General features: G+C 45.4%; 1 protein-coding gene across 1 annotated transcript; it reads right to left on the bottom strand.

The window, feature by feature from the left end:
* LOC8078590 (probable high-affinity nitrate transporter 2.4) lies at positions 7088–9830 on the bottom strand. Its single transcript, XM_002455746.2, has 2 exons — positions 8509–9830; positions 7088–7709 (listed from the first exon to the last, which is right to left on the bottom strand). The coding sequence occupies exons 1-2, from the start codon at positions 9681–9683 to the stop codon at positions 7430–7432; spliced, it is 1455 nt and encodes a 484-aa protein (XP_002455791.2). The 5' UTR covers positions 9684–9830; the 3' UTR covers positions 7088–7429.

Here is a 13204-nt window from a genome sequence, read left to right as displayed (position 1 = left end):
AGAAGAGAGGGGATGGGCTGGGCTAGGCCCTAGGGAAAACCGAGGGAGTTATGTGCGCTACGTTACTCTTTGCCACACCGTATGCTTACGTGGCACCTCATTTTGACAAAACCAGCCATGGGTTAGCTAATCTGGTTTTAATTACCTACTAAAGGTGAAAAGTGCCCTGGTTTGTGAAACCAAGGGGGCGAAATGAACACAAAAAATTGTTTAGGGGGTTATGTGGACAAACTTAGTACGAGGAGGGAGTAATGCAGACTTTTTCCTTTAGAAAAAACATATTAAATCATAAAAAAATTATAAAATAGAAAATCTACCTTGTCTCGTCTCGTGTACCTCTTGTTAGATGTTTTGGGCCTTGGGTCAAACAATTCCAAATAAATCCCAAAGGCCCACTAATATATGCATGTATATATGGAAAGGTGGGGGACTTCAGTCCCACCTTGCTACTTCAAGTGAAGTGAGGCCAATTTAAAAAGTTGAGCTATCTCCATCTTGTTGAAGCAATTGAGGAGAGGAAAAGGAAGAACCACACGCGCGCGCTCGCTCGCCTCGCCGGGCGGGGCCAATGGGCGCGCATGCACGACTTGCGCGTGAATGGTCCGGCGATTTCCCGCTTCAACCCTTGCGGGTGCGCGGCTTCCTTTTGCTACTTGGAAGTTTTGCATGCATGGAGGAGATTGCGCTCGCCTATTTGGTAAGTAATTATTCTTGTATTATGGCAAGTGCGTAAATGGCAGGTAAAGTTTCCATAATACGGTGATTGATTGATTGCCTATTTGCTACGTGCGACGCGTGTATAAATATGGGGCGAGACGTCGTCTTTGGTACCAGAGATTCATCTCTCCCTCGCCACACTACTGCGCTGCCGCCGTCTTCTCCATCCCGTCGCCGACGTGCCATCGGTGTCGGGAGAGCAGGCTCCGAAGCCTACGTCTCCTCGCGTCCCTCACGGGGTAGGGGGCGTATCAGATTTTTGGGAAGCGTCGTCGCGACTGCTCGCTGGACGTCTTCTTCCCACTACGCCCGGTGTTCGCCGATCTCCGTCGACGGTCTTCTTCTTCTTCTTCTTCTTCTTCTTCTTCTTCTTCTTCTTCTTCTTCTTCTTCTTCTTCCTTCGCGCCGACAACCCATTGTAAGGATGTCTATCCTCCCTCTGTTATTTTTTTGATCACTTCTTAGGCTCTATGGCCTTGTATTAACAGATGACTGCTCAGCCAAATCGCGAGCCGCCCAGACGTTTACAAATTCAGGGAGGGGATCAGACCACACATGGAATTGACCCGGGTCCCAACTCTTGCCCATCGCAGCTAAATCATGAGCACATGAATTACAGGAACGTGGGATTTTACAAATGCTTGAACAAATAAAGCTATCCTGAATCATCTCCCGGATGTCTTTGAAGAGACTCCCGCCCACACCAAGATCACTCGATGATGAAGATAGTGACTCCTTCAGTTGGCTGGAATCAGTCTCAATGAGGATCTGTGAGATACCGAAGTATGCTGCTGCATCCAAAGCTTGCTTACATGCCCATGTTTCAGCCAATAGCGCATCATGGACCACCCCCAGGTTTCCTGCACCGGCCAGCACAGTTGATCCATCATGGTCTCGGATTATGAAACCCCAGGCCCCTTCCTAGACTCCGCTTGATAGGCACCGTCCACATTGATCTTCAGATAATGCACCGGAGGCACTGACCATTTCTGGATTTTTGGGGACGCCGATGGGGGGGGGTATTGTCTTCATCCTTCAGTATATCTTGTGCCAATGATACCACTGCCCACACTGTCTCCTGGCTTGATGGCATTAGCTCCCCCACATTCACCTTGTTCCTCACGTCCCACCAGCGACATAGCAAGACTGCAACCATGATCCTTGCGTGGTTTTCCAGTTTCATCACCTCCATAATACATTCTTCAGCAGTAGGAGCTGTTAGTATTTGGGTTCTGAAGGACTCCATCCCCAGCTCCCTCCAACACTGTCGAACAGCTTTACACTTCAGGAAACAGTGAGCCCCATCCTCATCGAACCTGGCACAGACCGGGCATTTGGTATCCAGGAAGATGCCCCTCCTCTTGATATTCAGCTTGAAAGGCAGACTATTGTGGGCAACCCTCCACAACAGCTGCTTTATTTTTGGGGGTCCCGGGAGGCGCCAAATCTTCTTCCAGATCGTGCTTTCGCCCTTCCTCTGGATATTAGATGATTCACCTTTTTGGACAACATGTTTCGTTTGTGCTTCGTCCTCCAACACATGGTAAGCCGATTTAACTGAGAACATACCCTTTTTTGTCAAAGTGCCAGGCCACTGTGTCTTCCCGATCAACATGCACTGGGATAGACAGAATATTGGGCACATCTTCTTCCCAAAAGAGATCCTTTACTAACTCAGTGTCCCAAGTACCAGTGTAGGGATCAATGAGCTCAGCCACCCTAGATAGGACTGTGTTCCCACGAGGTGTTCTTGGTCTTCTGGTGATTCCTTCCAGGATCCATGGATCATCCCAGATACGAACATTCATACCATCCCCTATTCTCCAGATAATTCCTTTCTCCATGGCACGTAAACCCCTGACCAAGCTTCGCCAGGTATATGAAATCCCCGGACCCTCCCTAACATCCCACAAGTTGCCCTCGGGCCAGTATTTTGCTTTGAGAAGGCGAGCACACAAGGAATCCGGTTGCTGAGCTAGGCGCCAACTCTGCCTCGCTAACATGGCAAGGTTGAACAAATGCAGATCTCTGTACCCCAAGCCCCCTTTATCCTTGCGGCATGATAGAGTCTACCAGGAAAGCCAATGAAGTTTCTTTTCCTTTTCTTGCTGAGCCCACCAGAACCTGCAGATCATCGTGCTAATTTCATCGCACAATGATTTGGTAAGATCGAAGCAGGACATTGCATAGCTCGGGATTGCTTGTGCCACAGCCTTGATCAATGTCTCTTTTCCTGCTCTTGACAGTAGTTTCTCCTTCCATCCTTGTATACGTTTCCACACTCTATCCTTCAGATATGCAAACATTTTGGCCCGGGATCTACCCATGTACACTGGCAGGCCAAGATACTTATCACTCCTCGCTTCTTGGGTCAATTCCAGTGCATTCATAAATTCAAGTTTCCTCTCCTGTTCACAGTTCTTACTGAACAAAATTGATGACTTCTCTTTATTTATCATCTGCCCCGAGCATTCCTCATATAATTGCAGCACATGTCGCAGATAATTTGCATTCCCTTCATTGACTTTTAGGAGAAGCAAAGAATCATCTGCGAACAGTAAATGATTTATGCACGGTGCATTCGCACATATAGTAATCCCCTCCAGGTTCCCAGCTCTTTCAGCTTCATTCAGCAAGCTTGAAAATCCCTCCGCACATATGAGAAACAAATATGGAGAGAGAGGATCACCCTGCCGTAATCCTCTAGTAGGAACAATTTCCTCTGTTAGCTCACCATTAACCTTTATCTTGTATGAGACTGTGGACACACATTGCATTATCAGATTGATCCACCTACTGTCAAAACCCATTTTCTCCATCATTCGCCTCAGAAAATGCCATTCGACCCTGTCATAGGCCTTGCTCATGTCGAGCTTCAGAGCTGCAAAACCCTCCGCCCCACTTCTCTTATTCTGGAGAAAATGTGTGAGCTCATATGCTACCAGAATGTTATCAGTAATTAGCCACCCAGGAATAAAAGCACTTTGATTCGGAGAAATAATTTCTGGAAGGATCACCTTCAACCGGCTGGCTAGAACCTTGGACGCAATCTTGTACACAACATTGCATAAGCTGATGGGCCTCAGGTCCTTCAAACTTTCAGGGTTCGGCACCTTTGGAATCAGCACTATCACAGTTTCATTCCAGGCTTGAGGGAGGGCACCCCCATTTAGGAATTGCAGCACCTCTTTTGTAACATCTTCACCCACCAAGTCCCAGTATTTTTTATAGAACAGGGAAGTCATACCATCTGAGCCCGGCGCTTTGAAATCTCCGATGGAATCAAGCCCGTTTTTCACTTCCTCCGCCGAAAACGGCCGAAGAAGGGAAATGTTCATATCATCTGAGACTTTGTGAGGTATTTGTGAAAGCAGCTCCTCCACCATCCCATCTTCCCTTACTAATCTATTTATTCGACTCCTACGCTTCCGCTCAGACGCATACTGGTGAAAGAAACGAGTGTTCCGATCACCCTTGTCCAGCCAGTGTACCTTCGCTCTCTGCCTCCAATAGGTATTCCTCTTCTCCTCTAATTTCTCTAGTTTAAACCTCAACAACTCTTCTCTCGCCACCGAGTCAGCATTCACCACCCGCCTTCTATAGGCCTCCAAGTCTTTCCTTGTTTTCTTTATGCTTTTCTCCAGAGTGCCCAAAACATTCCGCCCCCAGTCACCTAACTCCTTCGCTACATTTTTTATAGCAGCACCCACATTCTCCCATTGCGCCACCACCGTCCTCCAAGCGTTTTCCACAATGGCCGCGCAGTCCTCCTCTTCCACCCAACACGCCTCAAACCGAAAAGCCGGCGACTGTCTGCCGCCTCTGTTCCGAGGGGGATCCGTATCCACAATGACTGGACGATGATCAGAATGTCGAGGCTCCCCATTTATTATATGGCGCAAGGGAAACCTGGACATCCAATCCTTATTTGCCACAGCTCTATCTAGGCGCTCCCGAATGTAGCAAGCGCTGTTGTGGTTATTGTTACGCCAAGTGAAAGGATCCCCCTCAAAACCCAAGTCCGCAAGCTCACAGTCCTCTAGGGCTTCCCTAAACCTGTCCATACAGGCTTGGTGGCGTGGAGGGCCGCCCTCTTTCTCTCCTGTCAAAAGGATCTCATTAAAATCCCCCAGGCACACCCATGGACGCCGCCCTGCTGTGTTCAGTGTACGCAGCGCCTTCCATGAGATGTGTTTCTTCTCCGCACTAGGTTCGCCATAGAACCCCGTAAGCCTCCAAACAAAACCATCCTCCTCTGTCACCTCGGCATCAATATACAGGCGTGAAATTCCATGGACCTGTAAGTTGACCCCTCTCCGCCAAAAGAGTGCAAGACCACCCCCATGGTTCGTTGAGCAATCCTTCACCACCATGTTTGCCAAACCCAATTTCCACCTCAAACCATTTATCCTTCTTTCATCCATTTTTGTTTCGGACAAAAAAATAATATCAGGGTCTTCCTCCTTCTGAACGTTCAGAAGGCCCCGAACTGTCGCGCCGTTCCCCAGTCCGTGGCAGTTCCAAGCAATTATCTTCATTTGGATTCGCAGGGCTGTTCCGACAGCCCCGCCACAAAAGTATTAGACACCAACCCCTCCACTTCTGAGCCCCCCTGCTTGGGTTTCTTGCCTCCTCCCTGCACTTCTACCTCCATACCAGCCACATCTCCCTCCCTCTTTTTTAGGATGGAACGATGACCCTTCTCCTCATCCGACTTTAAAACATCCCTCCTAACCCTCTTGAACTTACCCCCCTTTTTGTTTTTACTATCTTCCTTCTCTTTTTCTGCTTGGACCACGACCCTCTCCTGCATGCTACTGTTCACCCGAGCCTCTTCCACATCCCCTCCCCCCAACTGCACACTACTGTCTTTGGCAAAAAGCACCGTCTTCGCAGCACCCGAACGAGTTTCCTCCCGAGGTTTCTCCTTCAGAGGGCTAGTCACCTCCTCCGCTTCATTCTTCTTCCCCTCAATGAGCTTCGTCTTGCCCTTTTCTAAATCTTTCCTCCATGAAAGGCCGTCCGAACGTGATCTACCACCACTGCTCCATGAATCCGAGCGGCCAGATCTCCATGATCCTGAGTCCCCACTCCTTGCTGGGTCTCCACTACCCATAGGTTTACGTGGTGGCATGTACCTGAGTTCTCTGCTAAAAGGTGCAGGTTCATTCTTCCCCAGCTTCTTCGAACACGCACGGTCAACATGACCAATGAGGCCACAGATATAGCAGAAATCAGGTAAGTATTCATAAGTGATTGGACACCAGCGCTCCCCCTTGCCATCACCAATATCCACCATGATTCCCCGGCGGAGAGGTTTGCGAATATCTAGATGGATCTTAATACGCAAAACTCGTCCAACCGCCGAATCACCACCATCAGCATCCACCTCCATGAAGGCTCCCACATCATCACCAATTGTTTCAGCAACTCCACGATTCATCAATCCAAGAGGCAGATGCTCTACCCGCACCCAGATCGGTATAGATGAGAAATCGAACTCCTCCAAAGCCTTGGATTCATCAAATTCCACAACCACCAGGAGCTCCTTCGAGACCATCCAAGGACCATCATCTAGGGCCCGCCGTAGTCCTGACTCCTGGTTGAAAGAGATCAAGAAGACATTGTCTCCTAGGTCTTTGCAGGCGATCCCTTTAGCCGGGCACCAGATCCAACCCACAGCTTTCTCAATAACATCAGATCGAACGTTTCTATCAGAAAACAGTTTTGCCACCGCCTGGGATGGCCGAGAATTCTCCTGACTGCCATGTTGTTTCCTGATCTTAATGCTCCTCCTCTCCTCTGACGACAACTGGAGCTTCTTCATCATTCCCTCCACCCCTTCCATTGGATCAAACTTCTCCAAAAGACAGGATCAGAACACAACAGTGGTGACGAAACGGCGGGAGGTGGACTCAGGGTGCACGGGCTAGCAGAACTAGGGTTTTAGGGTTTGAGTGGACACACACCCGAAGCCAAGAAACCCCAGGTCTAAACCGGAATCTAAACTGGAATCCCTGCAGCTGAGAGGCGACAGAGAAGGAAGAAGAGGAAGGGCTAGGCGAGATCCGATCGTCACCGACGAACCCTCTCGAGTCGCCTAGGAAACCCTAGGCGCCGAGACGTTTTTCCCGTACTGCCTCCCTCTGTTATTTGGTTTCACATCCTTTCTGTTGCTAGCACTAGATCCCGTGAACTTGATTCAAATCGTAGTGCTAGTTTCGATTCATATATCTGTGATACATGTTGTTAGCCTTTTTTTCTTGTTGTCAGAATTAATTTATACATCGCTAAATTGCTTTTATTTCCAACACCTCTTAGGCTGAGATGACGGAGGGTCAACTCATTTCATTCACTGGAATCAGATAAATTAAATCAGACTGGGAGCTAGAATTTGTATGATCCATCACTTTTCACTGTCTCACTCTTCAAACCAAACCAAGCACAAGACTCGCAGTTGCCAATGCGGCAACGACACCTAAACAACCTACGATCCATCTATTTCATATTCAGCTGATCGACCGAGGAGGGATCTACATACTGAACATATTTCTATCCACGCTGTTGGCACCCCCAGATCGATCCTGAAACAAACCATGGCTAGCTTAGCTTGTCAGTCGTTTGCTAACTAAATCAACCGACAAGACCACCACCATTGGATGTACATCAGTACATGTACAAAATTCACGTGCGGCAACCTTCTTTCTGAATTTCATTTGAGTAGCATGTAATCTCCAGCACTATCATTGTCGTCATATTCTGCGTCGCCGTCGCCGGCGCCGGCGCCAACGTCGGTGGGGCCGCAGAGCATGCCGCCGTGGCGCGGGAAGTGGACGAGGGCCAGCGGGAGCGTGCACACGAGGCTGGCGGCGCCCGTCAGGGAGATGGCCTCCTCGATGGTGTAGCGCGACCCGCTGAAGAAGAGGCGGTTCGTCACGATGGCGCCCACCGCGCCGCCGCTCGCTGTCATCCCGGACACCACGCCCAGAGACCTGCACCCACGCACCCAAAATGAACCAAACCCAGGCGTAAAAAACTATTATATTTCAGCTGGTACCAAAAACATGCTGATGTGTGCACAATTTGGATTTTCCTGACAACAGTTGGTTCACACATTATCTTTAGTTAACAATGTAAAACAGACCGTAGTTTCCCCGTGGAAGCTTGGCCATGGATTTTAACTTAACAGGTGGCTGGTCAGAAAAAGAGAGGTTTCAAACAATAAAGCTTTTAGATTATTTTCGTCCATAGGTATTATAAAAATACGTCAACATCAACTATAGTATACTTAAGGATTCTACTCTAGATTCTATTATGATCCAAGACAAGGATGTGGCCGTCCTTGTTTGGTAGTAATTAGGTGTTTGTGTGATTTTAAAAAAAAAATCTTGAAAAAGCTAGCTGGTGTGGCTACCTTTCAATTGAGAGGTACTATATCAGCTTCAACGTCATGGCTCTTGTTAATTGTTATATAAAAAAACGTCATGCTCTTATTATTCAAGTTGTAACTTTTTTTGGGGGGAAATTATATGTGTGAATATATATAATTCATGATATATCCATATCTAAATAATCAGACATGACTTTCGCAAAATTAATTAAATAAATAAATAATCGGACATGAAAAAAAACTTCAGGTAATTGATTTATGAAATATACATCATGTGGATGTTTCTTCCTTGTACCTTTTTGGTAGAAATATATATATATATATATATATATATATATATATATATATATATATATATATATATATATATATATATAAGAAAGGTAGCTTGTTGGGTTCACCTCTTGGAGACGAAGGGGACGATGCCAAAGGTGAGCCCCGACGCGGCCTGCACGAACGCGGCGCACGCCACCATCACGGCCATGGTGGCCGCCAGCGACGGCGCCTCCACTGCGCCCATCCTGCCGACCAGCACGCACAGTGCCGCGCCGGCGGTCTGCACGGCCCAGAGCAGCCACAGCCTCCCGCGCATCCCGAACAGCCTCGCGATCGCGTCGGACGCCACCCCGCCCGCGGGCCGCGCCACCGCGTTCATCGCGCCGAAGCACGCCGCGGCGGCGCCCGCCGCCTCCATGGGGAGGTGGAAACGTTTCCGGAAGAAGTCGGCCGCCACGTTCTCCATGATGAGCTCGACGCCGTAGCAGTATCCGTAGGTGAGCGCGAGCACCCACGCGCGGTAGTTGCTGACCCCTCCGCGCACCACCTTCCAGAAGCTCTTGCCGGTGGTCTTGGCTCCGCCTCCAACGCCGGCACCGTGTGGGAGGTCGTCGTAGGGGAAGGCGAGTACGGCGAGCCCCGTGGTGATGAGGAGCGCGCAGGGGAGGATCAGGTAGGTGACGCGCCAGGCGACGGTGATGGGCACGCCGAGGCGGAGGACGAGCTCGTAGGCGAGCGGCATGACGAGCTGCGCCGCGGCGCTGCCGACGTTGGCCCAGCCGGCCGCGACGGCGTTGGCGAGACCGACGGCGGAGGGCGCGAAGATGCCCGACATCCAGTGCTGGTTGGCGACGAAGTTGGCGAGGGAGAGGCCCGCCACGAAGCGCAGCGCGACGAACCCCGTGGGCGAAGACGCGGTGACCGCGGTGACCGCGACGGCGAGCGCGGCCAGGAGGCTGGCGAGCCCGGACGCGCGGCGCGGGCCGAGGAGGTCGCAGGCAGGCCCCATGGCGAGCCTGCCGACTAGAGTGGCGGAGAGGGAGCCCACGGCGGCCGCGGCGGCGTCGGAGGGCGCGAGCACGAGCGCGGGCCGCAGCGCCGGGAGGATGGGCGGCGCCGCGAAGGCCGCGAAGAAGCAGGCGAAGAGGGAGAGCCAGGCGAGGTGGAACGCCTGCGTATGCGGCGACGACAGCGCCAGAGGGCGAAGATCCGTCGCCCTACCCTCGGCGTCGACGCCGCCCGACGCCTCGGCGCCGCCGACACCGTAGCAGTTCTCTTCGTCGTTGGGCAGCTTTCCCATGGTCACCGTAGCTAGCAACTAGTGAGTAGTGACGTCTGCCTGGCCTCTTGGCCGTGCAGGAAGAGATCTACCACAGCCAAGCAGAGAACGGAGCTAGTGGCTACTAGTTCCAGGTCTGTGGGCGACCAATAGGGTGAGAGGTTTAGATACATGCGGGTGTGCCTTTTAAGGCCTTGTTTACTAGCAAAAAATTGTTTACAAAATGTGAACAATAGTAATTTCATTTATATTTGACAAATAATATCTATTATAGACTAATTAGGCTCAAAAGATTTATCTCGCAAATTACATGTAAACTGTATAATTAGTTATCTTTTTTATCTATATTTAATGCTCAATGCATGTGCCATAATATTCGATGTGATGGGAGATCTGAAAAATTTTACAAAAATTTTTGGTAACTAAATAAGACCTTAGTTTCTAAAAAATTTCAAAAATTTTTATCACATCAAACTTTTAGGCATATACATAAAATATTAAATATAAATAAAAAATAATTAATTATACGGTATCGGTAATTTGCGAGATAAATCTTTTAAGCTTAATTTGTCTATGGTCAAATAATAATTATCAAATACAAATAAAAATATTAAAATAATCAAACTAAAAAATTTCAAAACTAAACAAAGCCTACTCTCTGTCCTATAAATAAATATATTTTTTAACTGGCACAATTTATGTTTGATCACTTATCTTATTTAAATTTTTATAAAAATATATCTAATAATAAAATAAGTCATAAAAAATAAATAATATTTATTAAAAGTTTTTAAATAAGACGAATAGTTAAACATAAAATTTTAAAAAATGTATTTATCTGTGGAACGAATGGAGAATTGCGTGTGGTGGCGTGGAATTGAAGCCAGGTGGTGGATGGGAGGCGGAGGCAAGCGATAGAGCGGTGCATGCAGGGCGCCGCGTTGCATGGGCGAGTGGCTTTTGCACGTGCCTACCACTGGCTCCCCGAGGCCATGAAAAGGGAATGCCTGCCATCACCTCGTCGCATTAGCATCTCATTAATTGCAAAACCATCGATGTGATTGACTAATTGCAACAGAAAAAAAATCTCTCAGAACTATTGGTTATTGCACTTCTTTTCGTCTCATGCAGCACCGTCCATGCGTTACTACGTGGATCAGTAGACCAAGCGAATGTCCATAGCTCATACATCATCCACTCATGACTCATATAAACATGCTCACGCAAACCTACCATAATGAACACCTCCACAAGTCACCACACACGACACATAATACTAAGAAAATATCAAAAAAAAATTAAAAATACAACGCTCATACTAAATCAAGAACTTAGGTCTGAATAAATTTCATCGTAAGAAACCCAATTAGCTGTGACTAGCTAAAGCACTCTATGAACGCATGATCAATTGATCATTAATACTCATCGTCATTTGTCGACAAAATGGTTGTGCACTATCCTCCACCATGTTGATTTATAGCCGCAGTGTGCCGCGCTTTATCACTCTTTTTTGTTTCAAATGTAAGGTATATTATTAGTTTTGTTCAGAGGCAAACTTCTTTAACCTTACTTGACAGTTCACAGAAAATTATCTATTAGTAGGAAATAAACAAACGGTGGAAACAAATTTTAAAGTTTTTTTTATGAAACTAATTTGATATTGTAGGTATCAATTTTTTTTTTATAAATTTCACTAGTATATAAAAGTTTTTTAGAGATGGTTAAAACTGATTTTTAGAGGTAGTTTAAACAATAGCTACAAATGCCACCGATTGTAAAAATAAATATTTTTAGAGGTGGTTTTAAAATCAATTTTTAGAGAACCGAAGTCAGCTGCCTCTAAAAATAATTTTCAATTTTTTAAAATCATTTAGAGTCTAATAAGAATAAGAAATATATTTTAGTGTAGCTTGATGGGCCAAGGATAGCCCATAGCTCATAAGATTTTTTTTTACTTTGTTTTGAGTAAGTGCCAATATGTGGATTCAAACCCACACCCTCTTCCTCACATGATCCACTCCTTACCGGCACACCACACCGTTCCTTGTGTCTAATTCTACAATGTGTCTATTTGTACAAATATGTACGAATATTGTAATCAGTATTTTAACTTATAAATAATCTTAAATAAAAAAATTTCAACAACAAAGTTTTAGACCTAGTCGAGCACTAAAGCTTTGATATAAAAGATTTATCCATCTGAGGTCATTTGTAAAGTTCAAAAATTTGAAATTCAAAATTCAAAATCTAAGACTTAATTTATATATTTAGAACCCTAAAAGATCTCAAACAAAAATTTTATCAACTACAAAGTTTTAGATCTCGTCGAGCTCTACAATTTTGACATAAATTTTGTCTTCATTTAAAAAAGATATGACTTAAAAATAGTTGTAGCAAAAATAAATTCATGTTTACAATTTTGACATAAATTTTGCCAACTAAACAAGACCTAAAAAAGTCTTACATTAGACGCAGACCTATATACCAATTTTGACTATGAATTTCTAGAGAACATAATGTTTTCAATAATAGGGAATAATGCATATAATATATTACCGCATTTTGCTTTTAGCGAGATAAATATATCAGTGTTGATCTTAGACTAGTCTCAATAGATAGTTTCATATCGTTTTTCTCAAATAAAAATGCAATGAAACTTCGATGAAATAACCACTCTCAATGTATAGTTTCATTCTATAGTTTCACAAACGTTTAATTCCATGACTCATTACGAGTTGATAATTGTGCCAAGAGTTTCTTCTCTTTCTTCTTACATACGGTGCCATATCGTCAAAACTACATATATGGTAGTTTATTAAATGCTAATGGAACTTAGATGAAATTACTCTCACTAAGATCAACTCCAATATTTATGGTATCCATGTTATCTAGGCTACTTTTAAATTTCTAAAGAAAAAATAAAGTTCAACTGGTGTGCTATCTGGTTTGTTAAAATAACAAATTTGCTATCTCTAAACTTTCACTTGCATAGATAGCACGCCACCCTTACTGGCTATCGTATACAAAGTTTATCGTGGAACTCTATGCTTTGAGTGGATTTTTTATTTTACACAATCGCTAAGTCTCATAATTTAGAATATAATTTTACCTAATCGTTTAGAGATGCTCTAAACTGGCCTTATATTGTCAGCATGTTAAATGTTTCTTGGTATGTTATTAGGGTCCAAAATCTGAATATAATTTACATTTTTTTGGATCAGAGTAACTTTTGAGGATACACGTAAATCAGTACTAATTAGATGGACTTATAACGTGTTTGACACGAGTGGGCAAATTACCTTTAGTTAATAAGAAAGTTCGTAATGGCAAATTACAAATAGTTAGCTAGATAAAACATAGAATTAATAAAAAATAAACACTGCAGTGAAGAGTTATATGAGCTATGAGAAATATGTTTCTAAGAGATTGTACTAAATTAGCTATTTAAAAGTTGCTAGCTATTTAATTTCTCTTTTCTAGACTTATATTTGGGAATCATTGGGACGCCCTAACCAACATTCTAGAACTCTGTATTCTCTCAG

Source organism: Sorghum bicolor, chromosome 3, assembly GCF_000003195.3.
Source record: "Sorghum bicolor cultivar BTx623 chromosome 3, Sorghum_bicolor_NCBIv3, whole genome shotgun sequence".
In the NCBI taxonomy this organism is placed as follows: Eukaryota; Viridiplantae; Streptophyta; class Magnoliopsida; order Poales; family Poaceae; genus Sorghum; species Sorghum bicolor.
Note: the sequence above shows the minus strand (reverse complement) of the source record. Positions and strands in the feature narration are given on the sequence as shown.